The following is a 23,756-nucleotide window of genomic DNA, read 5'->3' on the forward strand; positions in this document are numbered from 1 at the left end:
AGAGAGAGACAAACAATTTTGACCTTCGTTGGGTACATACAATATTAATTTAAACAGTCATTGAACATCGTTGGGTACATTCAGTATTAATTTTAAACAGTCCTCAGGTTGTGACATGTTGTTACATATTTGGCGCCAAGGTATGGTCTGTCTCCTTCTCCCAGGACTAATCTTAATTTTGACAGGTCATCCAATTCTTTGAAATCTGGGGTTGTTTGGCTGAGCTTGTCAAATATGTTTCTTGTTTTTGTTGAATTTTTCGCATTTTAGGAGGAAGTGCATCTCTGTCTCAACCTCGCCGGCCAGACATTGATCACATATTCTATTCTCTCTAGGCTGCCAGAATTTCTTGTATCTTTTTTCAATTGCCAGTTGGTGGTCGCTTAGTCTGTACCTGGTGAGGGTCTGTCTCTGTTTTGTGTCTCTGATGGTCGAGAGATAGTCTGCCAGTTTATATTCTCTTTTTAGGGCCCGGTAACATTCTAATCTGCTTTGGCTTTTGGTTATTTTGTTCCAATGTTCCAGGTAGGTTTCTTTGCATTGTTTAATGATTTGGTTCACTCGGATTGGTGTTTGGACGGCAGTGTTGGTCTGGGACTGGTCAGGGTCCGGCTGAGTAGGAGTACTTAGTTTCAGTAGCAGCTGACTCAGGGGACTCTTTTCTGGGTTTAGTTCTTGGGTCTGGAAGGCTTTAAAATGAAGGGTGTCTGGGGAGCTAGATTTGAGGTGATTTAGGAAGTTTAGTGCTTGTTTTTGGATGTTTATCATCAGTGGGTATCTGTCTAGTTCGGCTCTGCATGCATTTGTTGGTGTTTTCCTTTGGGTACGAAGAATGCTTCGGCAAAATTCTGCATGTAGGGCTTCTATTGTGTGTTTTTCCCATTTAGTGTAGCTATGGTGATTGAGCGGGCCCCATACTTCACTACCGTACAGCGCAATGGGCAGGATTATGCTGTCAAATATTTTGAGCCAGATTTTGATTGGGATTTGGATGTTGTAGAATTTTCTTTTTATTGCATATAGGGCTCTTCGGGCTTTTTCTTTTAGTGCATTCACTGCTATGCTGAAGCTCCCTGATGCTGTAATGGTTAGACCAAGGTAAGTGTAGCTCATAGTGTGTCCTATGATGGTATCACTGAGAGTAAACTGGTATTTGTTTTCCTGACACCTGGGCCTTTTTTGAAAAATCATGATGTTGGTTTTCTTTAGATTTACTGTTAGGGCCCAATTTTGGCAGTATTTGTCGAGTAGGTCTAATTGTTGCTGTAATCCCTGTTCTGTGGGAGACAGCAGAACCAGGTCGTCTGCATAGAACAGGGATTTCACTTCTCCATCCAGGAGACAGAGACCCGGTGACTCGCTTTGCTCCAGCATGTCTGCTAATTCATTTATGTATATGTTGAACAGGGTCGGGCTCAAATTGCAGCCTCGCTGGACGCCTCTTCTCTGGGTGAAGAAACCGGTGCGTTTGTCTCCAATTTTGACACCACATTTATTTTTCAGATACATCGATTTGATAAGGTCATAGACTTTGCCCCCTATTCCACACTGAAGAAGTTTATAATAGAGCCCTTCGTGCCAGATAGAGTCAAAGGCTTTCTTGAAGTCAATGAAACAAGCGAATATTTTCCCATTTTTTGTTTGGTGTATATGTTTTTCAATGAGAGTGTGAAGGGTATAGATATGGTCGGTGGTGCGGTGTTTTGGAAGAAAGCCTATTTGATTTTTTCTAAGGATATTATGTTTGTTAAGAAAATCCAGTAATCTACTATTTAGAATACTGCAGAATAACTTCCCTAGACAACTGTTGACACAGATGCCGCGGTAGTTATTTGGGTCTGATTTGTTTCCACTTTTATATATGGGAGAGATGAGTCCTTGGCACCAGATATCGGGAAAACAGCCTGAACGTAATATGATGTTGAATAACTTGAGTACAGCACCCTGCATCTCCATATTGCTGAACTTGAGCATTTCATTTTTGATGTTGTCTGGACCACAGGCTTTCTTTAGGTGGAGAGATTTTGTTTTTGTGGCCAGTTCTTTCCATGTGATTGGGGAGTCTAGAGGGTTTTGGTTGTCTTTAATTGTTGCTTCTAATGTGTGGAGTTTTTCTGTGACATGATGTTGACTTGGGTTTGTTTCGTTTATTGGGATGTCTTTGTAGAGGTTTTCAAAATGTGTTCTCCAGATGTCGCCATCTTGGATTGGTAATGCTTGCAATTGTGTTGTACTCGGGTTATTCCACATATCCCAGAATTGATTTGGATTAATGGAGTTTTCAATTTCTTCGAGTATTTTGTGGGTATAATTTTGTGTTTTGTTCCTAATGGTGTGTTTATATCTTTTGAGGGTCTCATTGTATCTAATACGTAGGTCTGGATTGTTTGGTTGGCGATGCTTTTGGTTTGATATTTTTCTCAGGTCTTTTCTGGCATTTTTGCATTCGTGGTCAAACCATTTCTCATTTTTATTTTGTCTTTTGTAACGTTTCCTCTTCTGTTTCACAAGGTCGGCTTTTACAGCTGCCTCATGGACGATCATATTTATATCATCTATGACCATGTTTACACCATCTCTGGTGATCTCATATAGATTTTCTTTAAATTTTGATATTTTACTTGATCAGGTGAATTTAGTGCTGTGATGAATTTATCTCCACTGTCTGGGGCCCATCTGTATGTCTGGTTTATTTTATGGCGCTTACTGGGTTCCTTTTTTGTCTGTAGTTTGGGCAGAAAGTTTAGGGTACACATTTATTTGGTTATGGTCTGAGAGGGGGGATTGCTGCCTGACAGTGAATGCGTTGATATCGCAGGGGTCCAGGTCAGTGATTGTATAATCCACCACACTAGACCCAAGAGTTGAGGAATATGTGAGTCTCCCTAAGGAGTCCCCTCTGAACCTACCGTTAACTATGTACAGGCCTAAGGCTCGGCAGAGTTGCACTACCTCCCTACCGCTTTTATTTATTTCAATCAAGGTTGTTCCGATTTGCGATGGCTGGTGTGACATATAAAGGGGTCTGGCCAAACACATGGTTGTTGCCCTGTGGGTCTATGAAGTCAGGTTCACATCCGGTCCTTGCATTTAGGTCCCCACATAGTAGCACCTTTCCTTTGGCTTGGAAATGGCTGATTTCCATGTGGAGAGTATCAAATAACTCCTCTTCAAAATATGGCGATTCTATTGGAGGTATGTAGATCGCACATAAGTAGACATTTTTTTGTTATTCCTATATTTTTATCTAATTTTAGCCATACATGTGATTTTCCCTGTTTTATCGGTGAGATGTGTTTGTCCAGTTCTCCTTTATACCACACCAAGATTCCCCCGGAGGTTCTGCCCTTGCGTGTCTTAGTGTTCTTTACTGAGGGCACAATGATTTCATGGTACATTGGAGGACAGTGGGTGGGCACGTCCTTTTGGCACCATGTTTCTGTTAACACAATTATATCAATGTCTTTTATAGCTTTTAGGAATTCAGGGTCTGTACTCTTCATCCCAAAAGTTGAGGAGCGGAGACCCTGGATATTCCAGCAGCTTATGTGGAAAGAACGCATTTATATAGTTCAAAAAAAAAACAAAATAAAATGGACCTATTTTGTGGGACGAGTGTGAAAACACTAGTTTCTATAATGCTAAATGACGATTTAGTATAAATTTCATGAGGCATGCACATACTGCTATCTAATAATAGTAATAGTAATGATAAAATAACAATAGTAATTTAGTGCATTCCTCTCCGGCTTTCCATCAGGGTGCTTATCATCGTCCTGATCTTTCTCAGTTCTTGGTCTACAGTCTGTGGTCTAGAGGGGGGTCTGGGGTCAGGTACAAAAGCACGGTTCTGTTGTTGGTTTTGTATAGGGGGGTGGGGGACAGTGGTGGTCCTGTTTGGGTTAGGGCTCCCAATGGTAGAGGGGGTGGGAGGGGTGCGTCTTTTGGCAGTGTTTGAGGTTTTTTGCGAAGATCCACATCCGCTGTTTGAGTAGATGTATTTCGTCACAGAGGTCCCTTGTGTTGATGTTTGGGTGATGGGCCAGGTAGACGTTGGAGGGCAGTACATCTCGTGTCGATCTCCCTGTTGGTGTTGTGGATTACATAGGCTGGGGTGTCCTTTCTGGGCAGTAGTGTGGAGATCACGATCCGCGCCTCGGGGAATTCCCTGCTGGCCTTTTCCGCCATCCTGCTCACTGCCCTAGCAGTGTCTTCCTGTAGGGTGCGTAGGTCGTTTGTGCCTGTGTGGATCACAAGCCATTTGGGGCTTCCAAGGGATTCTTTGTTCAGGATCTTCATTGCATGGCCTGTGTTGCTGCACCATTTTTTCAGGACTTGATGACCTGGGAACATCCTCTGGGGGTCCAAAAACTTCCCGTTGGAGTCGGTCAGCAGGACCGCCTGAGGGGCTGGCTTTTCAGACTGGGTAGCAGTAGTCTGGGCAGGACTCGACTGAGGGCTGGTTGTTGGCTGGGTTTCTGGGATAGGCTGTGTGACAGGAGCAGGGTTTGGGGCCTTCGGTGTGTTGTCGCAAGGTGAGGGTGTGACATCCTCGTGTGGGGGGGCATCCGACGGGTTCTGTGTCCCTGTGTGTTTTTGTGTCATCAAGTTTTTGGACCTTAAGAGGTTTGTGTTGCCTGCTGAGTTCATTTTTCTGCCTTTCTACGGCCTCCATCATTTTGTTTAGCTGAGTACGGAGTTCTTTGATCTCATTTCTTTGCTCCTCTACGATCTTTCTCAACTCGTGGATGGTGGACTCGTTTTCCATTTTCAGCTGTTTGAGTTCCTCCTTCAAATTCTTGGCCTGTGTTTCCCTGTATTCGTTGAAATCGAGTTCTAGTTTGGACAGATTCTCCTTCAGCAGTTTGTTTGCGTTGAGAGGTGTGGGAGGGGGGGGTGGAGATGGTCAGGGAGGTGTTTGCCTCTACTGGCCTCTCTTCTTCCTCCGCTTGGCTCTCTTCATCCTCTGTTCGGCTCTCTTTTGCCTCCTGTCCATTGGTCCTCTTTGTGTCTGCCTTAGTTTTCAACTGGGGGAATTCCTTTTCAAAGGAGTCCAGATTTTCTACATTCCCCTGTATCATGATCTTTCCTTTTTTGTTGTAGTAGCTTATGGTTAGCAGGGGGTCATCTTTATCTAGATTTCCATCTTTACATATTTTCAGTCTGCCTCCTTTGCCAATACCTTCACTGGAGACGTGTGCGTAGTATTTTTGTAAAGTCTCCTTCCATGAGGGAACGGAGTCGGTGTAGAATATGAGGTTGTTCTTCATCTTAGTCCCTTTGTGTGTGGTATAGTCAACGTAGAGGACCTCTGGGTTATTTTGTAGTGTTATGTCCTTGTGTTTATCCTTTGCCTTATTACTTATGCATTGCTCAGGATATTTCACTTCCCTGCTCTGTCATTGTAGTCGTTTGTTTTTGTCGTAGCTAGATAACTTTTTCTCTCTTTTTGTGTCGTGTTCCACCTTATCCCACTTTTAGGTCCAAAATTGAGAGTTTTTCAGGGGTTCATCTTTGATATAGCTGCTCTTAAAAGTTTCTCCCTCTCTCTCTCTCTCTCTCTCTCACAGTATTTGGGAGCCGGTGCCTTCGGGCTGCTCCCCTCTCGGGCTGAATCTGTCTCTGGGCCTCAGTCTCAGGCCTGGGCCCTCGGGTTTTCTCAGGTTTCAGGCTCCTGGTTCGGGTTGTTTCCCCCTCCCTACCGTTTCTCTCGGGGGTTTCTTTTCCTTTTTCTCACTGGTTTGTTCTTTTTTCAGGTTTTTTTTTTCTTCGAACTAAACTTAAATAAAATTAAACTTAGGTAGAATTAGGTAAAACTTTTCTTTTCCCCGGACCTGGTGTTTTCCTCTTCCGACTCTCTCACTCGCTCTCCGGGCCTCGGACTCGCGCTCTCTCTCCGTGCCCCAGACTCGCCCACTCTCCGTGCCCCGGACTCGTTCGCTCTCCGCGCCCCGGGCGGATCTCCTCGCGTCGTCGTGTCGGTCTCAGGCCCCCGGTTTTTCTGACTCACCAGGCTGTTTTCTGCGCTGGTCCCAGCCCCTCGGCTCGGCTGTGCAGTCCCGGCCCGGCCCGGTGTTTGTCCGAGTTTCTCCGGCCCCGGAGTTTCTCGGGTTTCAGGCCCCGGGCTTGCTCGCTCTCCGGGCCCGACAGTCCTGACCCGGCCCGGCCCAGTACCCCTACCTCTCCACTCGCCTCTTTGACTGGCTTGGGTCTGCTCCGGTTGCTGCTCGCTCTCCTTCTCTTCGGTGCCTCGCTCGGCCCGGCTCCTCGGGCCTTTCTCCGGCTTCAGGCTCCGTGCTCCGGTTGCTGCTCGGGCTCTGCTGTGGTGCTTCAGGCTCCGTGTTCCTGCTGCTGCTCGGGCTCAGCTTTGCTGCCTCGCTATCCAGATTTTTCCCTGGGTTTATTTTTCTCTTTCTCGCTGTCTTTTTTCTTTTTTCCTCTTTTCGGGTTTCTTTTTTTTTTCTCTTTGACGCTCTTTTTGGCGCTCTTTTTTCTTAGGTTTTCTTAGGTGCTTAAACTAAACTAAACTTAAAACTAAATTAAACTGAGCTAACTTAGACTAAAGTTAAATTTAACTTTTAAACTTTTTTTTCCCCCCCACTTAGATGGCTAAATTCGGCAGCCCATCTTCAGCGTGCTCTCTCTCTCTCTCTCTCTCTCTCTCTCTCTCTCTCTCTCTCTCGCTGTCTCTCTCTCTCTCGCTGTCTCTCTCTCTCTCGCTGTCTCTCTCTCTCTCTCGCTGTCTCTCTCTCTCTCTCGCTGTCTCTCTCTCTCTCTCGCTGTCTCTCTCTCTCTCTCGCTGTCTCTCTCTCTCTCTCGCTGTCTCTCTCTCTCTGTCTCTCTCTTTTTCTCTCCCTCTTTCGCCCCCCTCCAATCCAGAGCTGGATCTAGAATTCTGGAAGATCAAAACCAATGCATCCACTACCTCTGCAGTCTCCTCTAGCCCTGTTAATTTTTTCTATACTAATTACTTTTAAGTTCTTCACTCTGATTAGACCTGTGGTTCCCCACAATTTCCAGTATGTTGTTTGTGTCCTCTACTGTGAAGACAGATGCAAAATATTTGTTAACGTCTCTGCCATTTTCTTATTCCCCATTTATAATTTCTCCTGTCGCTGCCTCTGAGGAATCCACGTTTACTTTCACTAATCTATTCCTTTTTACACACTTGTAAAAGCTCTTGCAAGAAATATAAAAACAGATTTGTATCTTATAAAAAGTAGTTTGCCTACCTGTTTACTTTTCACTTCACCATGAAGGTAGAGTAGTGCATGGGTACTGTCTGACAACATTTACACCTTTAGTGGCCTCTTTACTTCAGAGTTGCTTCTATATTAAATTAGCATTTTTCTTGTTGGCTTGGGATGTGGGAGAAAGAGGATGCTGAGTATGTTCAATTTACATTCAGGATCAATCTATTCAATCCATTCTTTTCTAGGACCGAAAAAGACAGTATGAACTGCTGAAACTAGAACGAAATTACCAACAGCAAGCAAATGTATTGAGGCGCAAGACTGAAGAGGTGAGTGTGGGCAGCTTCCTTGGAGACTTTGAAAAGATAATTTGTATTCTCTCCTCCTAACTGCCATCCAGTGAATGAGGAATTTGCTTTATAGGAACAGAACGTTTGTAGTAAAGTTGTTTAATACAGTGTTAATTTGGTCAGTTAGCAGCGCGCTCTTCTTTTGAGATGGCGGGTGGTTCATGCTCCACTCCAGGACTTGGAACACATTCTAGAACGATGTAAGAATGTTGCATTGTCTATCGGCTGAGACATTTAGCAGAAGCTTAGTCTCCCTGTTTGGGTATTAAAAGATCCAATGAAGAAAAGGGTGTTCTGGCCAACATTTGTCCCTCAACTAACCGCTTAGTTTAACTGATCATTTTATATCCCTTGCTGCATCCAAATTGGCTGCTGCACTTACCCTCCGAGCATGTCAAAAGTGAATCATTGGCTGTAAAGCATTTTGAGATGTCCTGAGGACATGATGGGGAAACCTGCAAGTTTCCTTTGTTCTCCCTTCTCTCTCCCCTGTATATCTTGTGAATATGCCAGTCTTTAAAATGAAATTCTGCTACAGGAAACTTTGGTTTATCCGGAGGTTAACTGTCCGGAATGCTTGAGCCACCGGCAAAAATCAGTTTCGTTAGGTTTTTTTCTTTTCGTTGCTTTTTTTTCACCAGTCAGGCTCTGCAAGGTCTCGCTGAAGCTGTTGCCAAGTTAAAGAGACGCTTGCAAGGTACGGCTGACTGTTTGTTTAGAAGCTGTTGCTAAGCAACAGGGTTTGTTGCCAGATACGGAGCTCAAAATCTCCATATGTTTCAACATTAGCGCTGGTTTGTCCGGCAGTTTTGATCTAACGGCACCAGCTCAGTGCCGGATAGCAGAAAGTTTCCTGTAGCTAAAATGTTTGTCCTCTTGGTGATTCCAGCCATGGCACCTGGCTTGCTTTTAGATCTGTTAAAATTGAAAATTTGAGTGAGAAGTTTTGGCCCCGGGCTTATCTTGGGTTATTCTTCATCAAATCTCATGTCCGGAGGCATGTGGCCCATAATTAAACACAAAATAACATGAAACGTTGGTTATCATTCTGTCTCCAGAGTATATGGCCTTGCTATTAAACCCCCCGCCCCCACCCAAAAAAAAACCTCATGGGCGGGGGGTTTAAACGTTTTTAAACTGATTGTCCCCCAACCCACGCATACGCCTGTCAATTTGGCCGGCTGCTGGGCAGGAAACGAAATAAATTAATTATAACGAGGACCTCCACGTTCCCAGCTTTGGGTTTTCCCCGTGCTCCCCCCGCACCCTCCCCTTCAATATCGAGGACTACGTGTTCTACTGTTTGGTCAAAGAGGGCTCTGATCAGCGTCCTCTGAGGAATTACCTGAGACAGTCCAAGAGTAAGTCTACAGAGTTGAGTGTTGTGTTCTCTGGCATTTACTAACTTTCTTCCTTCTTGGAAAGAATCTGGGTTTTGTGCAAGGAAAGCTGGGCTTTGTGCAAGGAAAGCTTAGGAGTAAAGGTTCGTAGGCATTGATCACACTATTTTGCATGTATTCCTCTTTGGAATCAGTTGCTATGGTTTCCTCTCTCCCCAGGCTTCCGCTGCTAACAAGCGCTTGCGTGATGCATTACAGAAGCAGAAGGATGCCACTGAAAAACGCAAGGAATCAAACAGAGGAATGGAAGGCACTGCTGCCAGAGTGAAGGTGCAATGAGTAAAGCATTGTGCTTACTTTACATTGTAGACATTCTGCATGTGCTGTAGCTCAACACTTACTGCTAATTTTACAGTTGATGTGCTGTTGCCCCTGGCCTAATGCTATTTTATGCAAATCATTGCAAAATGTGTATAACTACATCACTCATTGCAGCAGTGATGTTGCTTGGAATGTATTTCACACTAAACCTTTACTCTAAGTCTAGTCAAGTTGGATATTCAAAGCCAAAGGTTGTCCCAGCTAACTGTTAAACATGTGAAGCAAATGACATAAAAGTGCCTCCAAAAGGCATCTGAACCCAGGGTTTTTTTCATAGTGGATCAGATAACTATGCCACAACCAGTAAATGGGCCATAAATAATTGCATGTAAATGTATCATCCCCTGCAATAGACAAAATTCCAGTCTCCCTCTGCAAAATTGGCTAGGTGCTGGTATCTGATTTTTATGTTGTTGCTGGATTAGACCACTGCTGGCTGCTGTCCTTGGCTACTGCTTACTTCCCCTGTGATGTTCACTGTTGTTGCTGTTGCTATTGTTACCCCAATCATGAAAACTTGGAAGCTTCAGCCTCACCACTTTAAATTTTCTAGGCCTTGAAAAATGGTAAAGGCTGATTACAAATTGGTGCAAAAAGGCTCCTTCCTCAATACACCAATTGCAGAGCAACTGTTTTCATTCCTCCAGGCCTGAGAAATTTAAACAACTGAGGCTGAGCAGAAGCTAAAGTCGTCATTGCATCATGTGAACAAAGAAAGGAATTGTTGTGGTCTTTCCAGGCCTTGTCTTTGACATCCCTACTTTTAAATGATCTGAAAGATGATGTATGCTATTTTAAATATAAATGTCCAAGGAAGACTCCCAATTCTCTTTTTGGATACAAGCATGATGTGACAAATGTCAACTTGCATTGGAGGGTTTTCTGATGATGCTTGTGCTTATTGGACTTTGAATCCATCAGTCATTATTTTGTGTTCCACCATTTGAATAATGAAAGGTGATTGTTAGTAGTGTATGCCATGTCTCGCCTTCCTTTAAGGTCAACCTTGAGCTGCAAACTTCTTTGATAATTCAGCTGGTTAAAGGAGATCGGAGGTCTGTAGTGAGTTAGCAGTTCTTAACTGGATGGCAGGAATGGGGCATTTGGCATACTCTCCAGTGGCTCCTGGTGGAAGTAGGTATGTGTAGACATCAAGTGGGCAGTGTCAGGGTTGCCTGTAATGCCTCCAGTTGTCAAGTAGCCTGCCAACATTCACTGTATAGGCTCACATGAAAAATGGTCACTTGAGTGAGTTGCCAGAGAGTAACAGTTGCCAATGGAACTGCATCCCATATAATCTTCAGCTGAGGGGCAAACTGTCAGAAAATAAAATCTCTAACATTGCATTCCAGTAAAAAAAAAAAAATCACTCTTTCATGATTCAGCACAATAACGTTGATTTAAACTAAATTTGTCAATGAACACTGCATAATTTCGGATATAAAACTCTTTTGGGCTACTGTGTGCAGTCCTGGTCTCCATATTATAAGAAGAATATAGAGGCATTAGAGAAGGTGTGAAAAAGATTTTATTAGAATTATACACATCTGGAAAGATTGAACAGGCTGGGGCTCTTATCTAGAAAAGAGAAGGCTGAGGGGTGACCTGATAGAAGTCTTTAAGATTATCATAGGGTAGACATGGAGAAGATGTTTCCACTTGTAGGGGAGACCAAAACTAGGGGCCATAAATACAAGATAGTCACTAATAAATCCAATAGGGATTTCAGGAGAAACTTCTTTATCCAGAGTGGTTAAAATGTGGAAAACTCGACCACAAGGAGTAGTTCAGGCGAATAGTACAGATGCATTAAGGGGAAGCTAGATAAGCACATGAGTGATGGGAAGAGGAATAGAAGCTTATGCTGGTAGGGTTAGATGAAGTAGGGTGAGAGGAGGCGTGTGTAGAGCATAAACACTGGCATGGGCCAAATGGCCCATTTGTTGTAGAACAGAAGGAAAGCAATTGAGATTGGAGAAGAGAGGAAGTATTGATAAACTGAGATGGTCAGGACCAGAGTGTAATTTTTTCAGAGCAGGAGAAGACAGTTGACCAGACAAACCTGTCTTGTTTCAAACAGTTAGTTGCGTGTCCACCTTGTGTCCTTTAATCCTTTTTTTTTTCTCTCCAGAAATGTATCTAATTGCTTCTTGAACCCATTTGTACTGTCTTCATTAGTCTTTCCATATGTTCTGCTCCATTTTTGGGTGATCCTTGCTGACTCCCCTTTTTATTCCTAACTTCCTTTTCTAAAAGAAACTTGGCCACTGATATTTGAACCCAGTCATCATAGTAAAGTTTGCCTGGATTCGTTTTGTCAATTCTGTTAATATTGAAATTTAAATTTCCTTCCCCCCCCCAAAAAGGAAAACCAGTCCAATTTCCTTCACCTTTCCTGATCTCTACAATTATCTTGGTTGCTTGCTTCTATGTTCTTCCTACAGTTAGATGACCAAAGCCCCAGATGGGGACTGACTAATACCTTGTGCAACAATATACATATTGATTTACACTCTTTGACATTACTAATGCCAACTATTATGCTGATGGCTTTATAGGTTTACCCCTTGTTTATCGTTTCCTGATCAACACACTTTACAACCACTCCATTTAACACATGCATACCTTGTGCATGAAATGTTTCCTCACTTAATTGTTTTCTTGTACCTCTGTGTCCCAGAGTTGGCTGGCCAATGAGCTAGAGGTACTTGTGTGTATCGAGGAGGCTCGTTGTCACCTGAACTCTCTACTGGATGACAGGAAGGTCCTGGCACAGGAACTCGCCTTTCTCATGGGGAAGAAAGAGGCCCATATTCCACCACCCAAACTCCGGGTAGGTACAGGCTCTAAACCAAAGGGACACGAAAGATTGTCCACTTGTTTTATTTGTGTGTGTATATAGGCAATTTCCTTGCATTTGGAACTAGTCAAAAATGAGATGGGTATGACAAAGGGTCTTCGCTGTTTTTCGGGTTGCAAAGGGATGAGATGGCAAAGCTTCTTGGAACATCATATCCTGGTTGTGTTCAAATCTAGCCTGCTCTCCATTCTACAAGAGATAAAAAGATCCTGTAGTAAGTTTATTTAGCATCTTGGTTCTTAGTTGGGATAAGTCCACAGTACTTTGCTGCTTACAAAGTGCTGGATACTTTGGACATGTGTACATTTTTTTTTTAATTGTCAAATATCCTATTCTGACAAATTAAAACAAATGATGCTGGAAATATCAGCCCTGTGAACCTATCCACTTGTTGGAAGCTTAAGGACCTGCTGTGCACATGCAGCATTTTCTGTTAATTCAGATTTGTCTTTTTTTTTTCCCTCCATCTCTTGTTCTGGATCATCTTTTTTGACCTAAATTGGTGACTTTTTTCCCCCATTTGAAGTGGAATTTCCACCCTAGCCTTTCTCTAGTTTCAGTATGTTGTCTATTCTTTTTGCAGCGGCGGACCTTTACATTGACTGAGCTAATAACAACTACAGAGCCAGATCCATCTTTAAACAAGCAGATTGAAAGCATGGAGACCGAAATAGAGCTCAGGTAGTTGTTGTGGAGTGAATCGAGGTTCATGCTGGGAACTGCATGTGGAATTGTTTTGACTGCTGCTAAATCTATCATACTTGACTTGCATTTTCTTGAGGCAAATTTCTAGATGCAATATTTACAAACAGTATTTTTATATTAAAGTTCTGAGTTAATTATCTGTATACAGCATAAGATTACATTTAATTGGGATATTTCATGGATTCTACAGAAGTGTTCAATAAAAGTTTGTGGCAAATTATAGGCTTCTCATTCATTATCTTCAACCTAATTTGTGGCTAGTTCCTGGGGGGGAGGTGGAGGAAAGTAGTAGAGTTACCAACCCTTTTTAAGGATATTTTTTTTTCCTGTTTTGTGTAATCTTGAGCCCTGTCTTTTTTATATTTTTTTTTTTTAGTTCTTTTATTATATAATGGTTATGACTTGGAAATCCTTCTGGCTTTCTCATTGCCAGCACAGCCCTTATCTTGCTGCTGCTCTGTTTGGGAGGGAAAGGTCAACTGATTTTCCTCACCAGATCATTGGCCAATTCTATTTCTGGCAGTATTTCTTTGTTAATCAAATTAAGTTCAGCATGAAATTTTTCTCCACATGGTACCACTTTTTTTGTATTGAGGGTCTATACCCACAATGTGATTTTAACCTTTTTATACAGCAACAAGTCATTTCACTGCTTGTATTCAGTCAAACAAATTTGAGAGAATGGGGCAATCTATCAAAGGGCAATTTAGGTATCTAAACTGCTGAAAAGTGTTCTTTTGAAATGAAGGATGGGTTTGCTGGAGCACTTGGAGCGAATCTTCCAAATAATTTCTTCAGTTCAAATCTAAAAATTGTAACCACTGAGTGCATTGATTATGAATCTTATAACCTGGCGACCTTGAATGCTTTGGTGAAGGAAAATTGCACACACCACCTTGTGCAATCAGATAATGTTTTGAGCTTTTCCAAGACCAGTTTTTTTTGCTTATGGGATCTGGGTGTCGCCGGCAAGGCCAGCATTTATTGCCCATCCCTAGTTGCCCTTGAGAAGGTGGTGGTGAGCCATCTTCTTGAACCACTGCCGTCCATGTGGTGAAGGTACTCCCACAGTGCCGTTAAGGAGGGAGTTCCAGGATTTTGACCCAGTGACGATGAAGGAACGGCAATATATTTCTAGGTCAGGATGGTGTGTGACTTGGAGAGGAACTTGGAGGTGATGGTGTTCCCATGCGCCTGCTGCCATTGTCCTTCTAGGTGGCAGAGGTTGCAGGTTTGGGAGGTGCTGCCAAAGAAGCCTTGGCGAGTTGCTGCAGTGCATCTTGTAGATGGTACACACTGCAGCCACGGTACACCGGTGGTGGAGGGAGTGAATGTTGTGGATAGGGTGCCAATCAAACAGGCTGCTTTGTCCTGGATGGTGTCGAGCTTCGAGTGTTGTTGGAGGTTGGAGCTGCACTCATCCAGGCAAGTGGCGAGTATTCCATCACACTCCTGACTTGTGCTTTGTAGATGGTGGAAATGTTTTGGGGAGTCAGGAGATTGTCATTGAGTTTGTGCTTTAAGTTTTGGCACTTGGAGAGGAAGCAATGTTAATTGATGACCTTGTTCTAGCCAGAGGGCGTTTTGTTTTGCATCTGTTCAGAACTCATTTCAGTTAGCCTCTGGTGCTCCTCTGGAGAGTCAGATTTAATACAACTGTTCAGTCTCTAGTTGACAACTTGGCCCTTGAGGCACATCTTCATGGTCCATTAAATATTATTTTGGTATCTAAAGCTGGTGGTGTTGGTATGTGGGATTAAGATGGATTACAGCTACAATACTTCCAGTTACATAGATGAAAGTTAAAGTGAGATCTCTTTCTGCCTTCTGTTTCTTCTTTTTCCAAACCTCTTTCGTGTCTCTCTCCCCTTCTTGACCTAGTCTGTTTCATATATACAAATGCACTGAATCAACATTGCACCATTGGAATTTTTGATTTTTTGTGATCTTATGACTTAGTGTCAGCTGTGTCTCGGCTGGTAGCGCATTTGCCTCCTGAGTCCTTGGGTTGTGGGTTCAAGTCCCATTCCAGGGACTTGAGCATATAAAGCTAGGCTGACAGTGCAGTGCTGAGGGAGTGCTGCACTTTTGGAGGTGCCGTCTTTTGCATGAGATGTTAAACCAAGGCCCCCGTCTGCGCTCTCAAGTGGACGTAAAAGATCCCATGGCACTATTTTTGAAGAGCAGGGGCGTTATCCCTGGTGTCCTGGCCAATATTTATCCCTCAACCAACATAACAAAAATAGATTATCTGGTCATTTATCACATTACTGTTTGTGGGACTTTGCTGTGTGCAAATTGGCTGACGCATTTCCCACATTACAACAGTGACTCCACTTCAAAAGTACTTCATTGATTTATAAAGCGCTTTGAGACGTCTGGTGGTCGTGAGAGGTGCTATATAAATGCCAGTCTGTCTGTCTTTGGGAGCTAAACCATTTGAGGAAGCTGAAGAATTTGGATAGTCCCAAGTTAAAAGTGAAGTCAAACTTGAGATGTTCTTTTCTGGTACCCAAGCTGTCCATCAATGGGTCTGATGGGGGTTCCTTGATCGGCAATGTTTAGTAAAAGGAAATTTCACGCTGCTTGCTTGGCTTGAATAGCTGAAGCAGAGTTGGCCTGCATAACCACTTGTGTTCTTGCTATTGTAGGAGTGCTCAAATTGCTCGCTTCCAGCAGAAGTTGATGGATGCAGACAATGAAGAAAGACTGAAGCATCGATGGGAAACCATTGCTACTATTGTAGAGGCTAAATGTGGACTGAAGTGGCTAATGAGCGAGGTGAGGACCTATAAACCTGGCCATGCAGCGTTTGCTGTTCGGGTGCTACTAAGCCCTAGTATGATGAGTAGGTTGTGCGTGCAAGTTTCCACCTGAAGTGCCAATGCCTGAAACAAACCCAACCCATTGCATGTGGAAATAAGGGCCCTGATGCCTGCTTAAGGCTCCTACTGCAAGATTGATTTGCCCTGAGGCAGTTGGGAGGGGTAGGCGTGCTCCTCCAGACCCCACATTTAAAGAACACGGCCAACACTCCCCCAGTCCCTGATCGCTGCCACTCCTATCTCCTGAACTTACTCCTGATCTCTTACTTACCTGAGGGCTGTTGCAATGCTAGCAGGGGCCTGATCTTTATTTACTATTCAGCTGGCTCTTTATGATGGCTTGATGTTAATGAGGTCCAAGGTTCAATATCGCAGACATCCCAGGCCTTGCCATTCAGGGCAGGGATCCTGCGCTGTGCACGCCATGTGCCCAAAAATTGAAGTGCCTAATTTCTACCCCATGGAGTTTAGGGGATGGATAAAAAGGCCTTTTCTTCCGGATTATTCTTATGTTCTGACTCTTGCATGGTCTAACTCGGTAACCCTTCTAAGCCAGTGCCTGAGTGCTATGTTCGTTCATTTAAAAATAACCAAAATGATACAAAAGATTACTTTACTGTTCTCTTTGATGTGGGTGCATCTGGTGATCCTTTGCTCTTAATAGAAGATGATAACATTTTCTTCCTTTTGAAGCTGGTGTCGTGTAAAGTATCACATTGTAAAATGGAGAGTGAACTAAACCAGGCAAAAGCTGGCAGTGCAGAGCTACAGAAGACTTTACTTGAGGAGCAAACCCAAATAGCTGAGATGGAGACTGACCATCAGCAACAGCTGCTGGAGCAAGAACAGCAGCACCAAGAGAAGGTGAACATTGTGCCATCTTGGTAGTTAGACAAACTGTTTTCCTTTTCCCAACTTAAGTGCTCAGCTTGTTCTTCCTATTGTAGCTTTGTTAAATGTAGCCCAGTAGTGCACTGCTTTGGTGTGCTATTGGAGTTGTCTGCTTCAGATTCCTGGGCATCTGTCAAAGATGTAGAGCTGCTTTAATGATTGCAATTTTTCTGCGCATGATTTCATAAAAGTCTCAAACATTATGGAAATCATGGCTGAACTTCAGGGAGTCCAAAAGGAAGGAAAAAATTGCAGTTCGAGATTGATGGTGATAGGGATGTTGGAGGGGCGACTAGTCTTGTGCTGCTCCCAATAACTAATTCAAGAGGTACAGACCGAGCCCTGTGAGCAGGTCCATCTGTCTTTTGTTTTTTGTTTTTTAATTAATTCGCTCTCTGGATATGGGTGCTGCTGGCAAGGCCAGCATTTATTGCCCATCCCCAGTTGCCCTGAGAAAGTGGTGGTGAGCTGCCACCTTGAACTCCTGCAGTCAATGTGGTGAACAATGTTCCCTATTAGCCGCGCAGCTCTCCACAGGCCGCACAGCCGGTAAGCCAGCATTTGAATAGAGAAAGGGGCTGTGCAGGCCAAAAAATAAATTTTAAAAAAATTAGTGATCATTGGTGATGATGGCCCCACCATACCATTTTAGGTAGGGAGTTCCAGGATTTGGAGCCAGTGACTATGAAGGAACCCGGTGCATGTCCAAGTCAGGATGGTGTGTGTCTTGGAGGGGATCCTGAGGCAGTGATGTTCCCATGCACTTATTGCCCTTGTCCTTCCAAGATGTGGAGGTTGTGGGTTTGGGAGATATTGCCAAAGAAGCCTTGGCACGTTACTACAGTGCATCTTGCTGATGGTGTACACTGGTGGTGGAGCGGCTGGATGCTTAGGCTAGTGGATGAAGTGCCATTCAAGCAGTCTGCTTCCTGAGTTATTCTAGCTGCACCTACCCAGGCAAGCAAAGGGTGCTATATCACACTCTTAACTTGAAGGTGGTGGAGAGGCTTTGTGGAGTCAGCAGGTGAGCCTCTACCCACAGAATACCTGCTCTAGTGGCCACTGTTTTTATGTGGCTTGTCCAGTTGAGTTTCTGGTCAATGGTGCGTCCCCAAATGGTGATGGTAATGCCATTGAATATCATAGGGAGCGGGTTAGGCTTTCTCTTGTTGGAATTATCAGTGTTGGATCAATAGCCTGCCACTTGTGTGGCACGAATGTTACTTGCGACGGATCAGCCCAAGCTTGTATGTAGTTCGGGTGTTGGTGCTTGCAGACTTGAACTGCATCATTATCTGAGAAATTATGAATGGAGCTGATCACTGCAATCATCAGTGAACAGCCCCAATTCTGACCTTTGTGATGGAGGGAATATCATTGAAGCAGCTGAAGATGGTTAGGCCTAGGAAGCTGCCCTGATTAACTCCTGCAGTGATGTCCTGGAACTAAGATGATTGGCCTCCAACAACCACAACCAAAATAGTGGCATAGCACAAATCAAGGTGAATAGAGGAAATGAGAGCTGGAGTAAATCAGAGGGAGTAAGACCATGATTATTATACACGTGCAGATTTGTATTTTGCAAATTCCCCTTTGCAGTGATTTGGATTTCTCTAGTCACTGTGGTAACCTGATCAATAGAGCTACGGTTGAATAGTAACATTTTCAATTTCTAGATTCTGAAATCAAGGCCCATCTCTTCTTCCCCCTCCTCTCTAAATGTAACACTTGAGCCTGTAGTGCAATTGCATGGATTGCCCCTTACTGTGACTAGTAGATGTATTTATATTTATTCAATTACTATTTGATACAAATCTCAATTTTAATGGAACTAACTCTCAATTTGCCTTAAATTTAACTTTTAGGTTGCATGCTCTCATATTGGAAATTTGTGTTGGGAGAGGGTCAATAGTGTTAGACTACTTAATTTCTCAATTGTTGAAAATATTATGTTGTGTGCACTCCTTGAATGGAAAAATCCACAACAAAGTAAGCTTTACAATAAAAAAAAATCACTTCAATTTGATCAGTATCCCAATTATGGTATCTGGATGACCAAAACGAATGAACTGCATTATATTGACTGTTGCCTGAACTATATATATTAATGACTGGGGCAATTTAAAACTGCCCATAATGATTTTACTGACTCTTGATGTTCTTCCCAGGTCTTCTATCTGCTTAGTCAGTTTCCACAAAACTCCAATCCAACAAACGATTCCTCTCCTGATCAAGAGGCTCAACTTCTGGAGAGGCTTAAGTTTCAAGTAAGTGCTTCAAAATAATAATGAATGTCCTTGCCTGGATCACCATGATCCAGTGTAAATTTTAGAGGAATATTCTGCTACATAAGAACAGGAGTAGGCCATTTAGCCCATTGAGCCTGTTCTGCCATTCAGTGAGATCATGGCTGATCTGTAACCTAACTCCATATACCTGCCTTTGCACCATATCCCGCAATACCTTTTGGTTAACAGAAATCTATCGATCTCCAATTTAAAATTAACAATTGATCTAGCATCAATTGCCATTTGCAGAGAAAGTTTCAAACTTCTACCACCCTTTTGTGTGTAGACGTGTTTCCTAATTTCACTCCTGAAAGATCTGGCTCGAATTGTTAGACTATTTCTCCCCTGCCCCTGCACCCCCCCCCCCCCCCCCCCCAGTTCTAGAATCCCCAATCAGCGGAAATAGTTTCTCTATCTATCCTATTTGTTCCCCTTAATATTTCGACAACTTCGATCAAACCACCCCTTAAACTTCTAAATTCTAGGGAATACAACCCTAGTTTGTGTATTCTCTCCTCGTAATTTAACCCTTGGAGTCCGGGTATCATTCTGGTAAACCTATGCTGCACTCTCTCCAAGGCCAATATATCCATCCTAAGGTGTGGTGCCCAGAACTGCTCACAGTACCCCAGGTGTGATCTAACCAGGGCTTTGTATAGCTGCAGCATAACTTCTAGCCCTTTGTATTCTAGTCCTCTAGATATAAAAGCCAGCATTCCATTAGCCTTTTTGGTTTTGTTTCTGTACCTGTCCACGACATTATAATGATCTATGTACCTGGATTTGAACCTACACTGTGTTTAGCTTTTCACCATTTAGAAAGTACCCTGTTCTATCCTTTTTTAGGTCCAAATTGGTTGAAATCCATTTACCATAGTTTTGCCCATTCACTTAATCCATCCGTATCTTTGTAATTTTATGCTTTCATCTACAGTGCCGCTTATCTTTGTCATTGACAAATTTGGATATGTGGCTTTCTATGCCATCATCTAAGTCGTTATTAAATGGTGAATAGCTGAGGCCCCAACACTGATCCCTGCCAGACACCACTAGTCACATCCTGCCTATTGGAGTACTTGCCCATTATCCCGACTGTTTCCTGCTGCTCAGCCAATTTCCTAACTAGGTCAATAATTTGCCTTTAATTCCATGGACTTCAACCTTAGCTAACAGTCTCCAACTCAAGATGTGAATCCCTTAATATATTCTGATCTATGTACTCAAACTCTCCTGTATCTATGTATCTCTCTATCCTCGATGTGAAGGTCAACATGTAGATGACATTTCTGGGAGCCGGTCATCTGTAAGGGTGTGATGTGGAGAGTTGAATTGGGGGAGAGCAGGAAGCCATGAGATGAGGGAAGAGAACCTCAATTCTGTGTGTGGAGGGGTTGAGAAAGTATATGTTTAAACTTTTTCAATCTGACAGGATGAAGAGATCAAGAAGATGAAAGAGCTGTGTGAAAGGAATCAGCAGCTGATGGAAGAGAATGAAACATATAAACAGGTATGTAAATGGTGACTGCAGTGGAGTCTAGAGTACAGGAAAGGGTATAAGGGAAACTGTACAGCTACAAGATAAAAATTATTGTGGCAGCTTGAAATATTGCCTCCATTCCAGACTACATTTGAAACTTTCTCTGGAGCCTTGTTGGGTTGTGATAAAGAAAGTCTTGCATTTATACAAGGGACTATGCTAGGGTGTCTAAACTTTGTTTTTGGCCACTTAGTTACGTACCATGGAGCCCCACAAAGCATTGCAACACCGAGCACTACATTGAAGGAATACACAAGCACTTTTCTGCTCTTAACCATACTCCAAGTACCAATGTTTGCCCAACATTTACCTAATGCCTCTCCTTGGCTTGCTGAAAGCTGGTGCTTTATTCCTAATTAGTTTCTAATGTCCTTTTTGTTATTTATAGTCATTAATTGATAAAGGCTTGTGGCAGGTTCCTTAGTGGATGCTAAAAGCTTTGCTTGTTAAGTATCAGTTCACAAAGGACACTCTGGAAAACCTGAATCTTTGTTTTTCTCTCTGTACCCGGCTAGAATACCCTTTCCACAAACTTTTGTGAATTCTCTAAGCCCATGTCTTGCAACAGCAACAACAACTTAAAATAACGAGTGCTGGAAACATTCAGCAGGTCAGGCAGCATTGAGGAGAGAGAAACTAAGTCAACGTTTCGGGTCGAACCCTTCGTCAGAATGGTTCTGACTAAGGGTTCGACCCGAAATGTTGACTCTTAATGCTGCCTGACTTGCATGTTTCCAGCATTTTCTGTTATTTCAGATTTCCAGCATCTGCAGTATTTTGCTATTGTAGCAACAACAACTTGTAGTTTTATGTAGCACACTTAATGTATAAAACATCCAAGGCATTTTAAGAAGCACAACTGGGACTCTGCACATAAAGGAGACTTTCATTCAACCAGTCTGGCCTGTACTTGAACTCTGCTCCCAAGGGTGAAAATGTAGTGCCTACAGAATGAGTTCTCTTGGGGACTAGGTGCTACAGTCATCCAGGAGATTCCTTGAGAACTACTTCTACTCACCATTGCTGTGTGACATGTCAATGGAGGTGGAAGGAGGGGAAATACTGTTAAATTTTAATATTCCTGGCGCAATGATTTCTGAGATGGAAGCGCATGTTGGGAATTCAAGCATTGAGGTTAGTGGCCCTGGTTCGATTTCACCCACACCATTTGGGGCCGTGAATCATTTAGGCTCAGTGTACAAAAAGGGTACGGTGGTCTAGTGGTTATAATACCTGACTAGTAATCCAGATGCCTGGACTAATAATCCAGAGAATGTGAGTTCAAATCCCACCATGGCAGTTTGACAATTTGAATTACTCTTTACTCTGTGGTGAGAATGTGGAACTTGCTACCACATGGAGTAGTTGAGACAAATAGCATAGATGCATTTAAGGGGCAGATAGATAAACACAGGTTATGCTGATCGGGTTAGATGAAGTAGGTGGGAGGAGGCTTGTGTGGGGCATAAACACTGGCCTAGATCAGTTGGGCCGAATAGCCGGTTTCTGTGCTGTAAATTCTATGTAGAATGCCAGAAGAGAGTTTAGAAGAGATGATTATGGCTTGGGTGAAAAGATGGTTTTTGGAGAGAAGCAGTGGGGTTTAGGGCAGTGATTCCAGAGAGCTTAAAAAGGTCCTAAGCAGCTGAAGGCTCCACCACCATTGGTGGAGTGGGAGTAAGGATGCATAGGAGGCTAGAACTGGAAGACCCAAGGGTACAGGAGGAAGAGGAAGTCTGGAGAAGGTTGTAGAACTAACAATACTTCAGTGGAACTAACAATAGCAGAAGTATCATAATGGGTTGGGGCCAAAGGCGTCTAGAGTTGGAGAAACAAATGGATTCAGTGGGAAATTCCCCCCCCCCCCCCCCCCCCCCCCCCACACACAGGTAAATGATTAGGAGAGAATGGGTGAATATGGCTGATCAGGCTATCTGATCACTTCCTTATCGGTGATTTAAAAACCTCTGATATGGAAAGGAAATGAGTTGATCATAACCAGACTCAATGCCTCTTAAGTTTTTCATCCTAGAGTTGTAATTCCTTCATGACCTCACCCCTCCCTATCTCTGTAGCCTTCAGCCCTATAGCCAGTGTTCCTGTTTAGCTGTGTGGCCGTACATCTGTCTGAAGCCTGCACATGCCACTTGCTGGTTTCTCAATGGAGAAACTGCATACGTGGAAGTTTGAATGGGCTGCGCATCCAAAAAAGAGGGAACATTGCCTACAACCCTCCCAAAGCTACATTCCTCCAACTCTCACCTCATGCATTTCTCCCTCCCTTCGCCTGACCATTGGTGGCTTCAGATGTCTAGGCCCTACGTTCTGGAATTCCCTCCCCTAAACCCCTCTACCTCCCCCTCTTTCTGTAGGAGCCTCCTTAAAACCCATCTGACTGGCCAAGCTTTTAGTCACTCATTCTAATATCTCGTCCTTTGGCTCAATTTTCTATTTTCATATTTTTATTTCCTACGTTACAGGCACTATATAAATACAAGTTGTTCATGGAGTTTATGTAAAAGGTGTGAGGGTAAGATAGCGGAGAGGTTGAAGGAGAGGGAGCTATGGGAGTTTAGATCTAGATTGAAGTCAACAAGGATAACGAGCAGGGAAGAAAGGATATATCAGGGCTGTAATATACAAGGATTTTGAATGAGGTGGGAAGGATGGAATGGAGACCGGTTCTCAGTAGGACAAGGTATCCGAGGAGATTTTGTGGGGGGGGGGAAACCAAGCTGTGACATGATTTGGGCTGCTGCAGGGATTAGAGCTGGGCAAATGGTAGTAAGGTGAGGAGGCTTCAATAAGGTGGAAAGAATCACCACTTCAACTATATTTCTCTTCATACCAAAATATTGATCGATTCACCCACAATGCAGTCATGGGTTGTAGGGCCTTATTTGCAAGGGAGTGAATATTTTGGAGGAAGCTGACTTGGGGTTGGGGGGTGGGTGGGTGCACTTCTGCTTCTCCAGGGTATACAGTACCTTTTTTATAATTAAAAAAAAAAAAAAAAAAATTTAAAAAAAAAACTTTTTGGTGACGGCTGCTGGCTGGGCTGCATTCACAAGTGTAAAACCTGAGCGGAGCAGGCCAGAGTGTACTCTGTTCAGGCCAGCCCAATTTCCTCGAGAGCTCCTACAACAGGCAGTAGCATGTGTAAGGGGTTTAAACGCCTGGTTTAGGTAGAGAAAAGGCCTGACCTGTTTCTGTTCAGGTGCTTTTCAGGCATCCCTCGAACACAGAGCATTGGTCTCTGGTCTCAAAGTGGGCCTTATTATGCCCATTTTACACCTGTTTAAAATGGTACAACAATGTCTTTTCTACCTCCTTTTTTTACAATTTCTTTTCTGTAACTTCCTTTATGCTGCCTCTTGCTCTTTCTG

The 23,756-nt window shown here is 43.3% G+C and overlaps 1 protein-coding gene across 1 annotated transcript in view; it reads left to right on the forward strand.

Annotated features, from left to right (window-relative positions):
- kif4 (kinesin family member 4) overlaps positions 1-23,756 on the forward strand; it is a 79,176-nt gene that overhangs the window by 44,996 nt on the left and 10,424 nt on the right. The window contains exons 18-25 of the mRNA XM_085992447.1: positions 7,439-7,522; positions 9,103-9,213; positions 11,945-12,097; positions 12,708-12,805; positions 15,481-15,610; positions 16,348-16,518; positions 18,714-18,812; positions 20,263-20,340. Coding sequence (XP_085848573.1) covers positions 7,439-7,522; positions 9,103-9,213; positions 11,945-12,097; positions 12,708-12,805; positions 15,481-15,610; positions 16,348-16,518; positions 18,714-18,812; positions 20,263-20,340 — 924 coding nt within the window. The remainder of the gene's footprint in view (positions 1-7,438; positions 7,523-9,102; positions 9,214-11,944; positions 12,098-12,707; positions 12,806-15,480; positions 15,611-16,347; positions 16,519-18,713; positions 18,813-20,262; positions 20,341-23,756) is intronic.

This window comes from Somniosus microcephalus, chromosome 1 (assembly GCF_052327205.1).
Source record: "Somniosus microcephalus isolate GS21.2 chromosome 1, FLI_Smic_1.0, whole genome shotgun sequence".
NCBI lineage: Eukaryota > Metazoa > Chordata > Chondrichthyes > Squaliformes > Somniosidae > Somniosus > Somniosus microcephalus.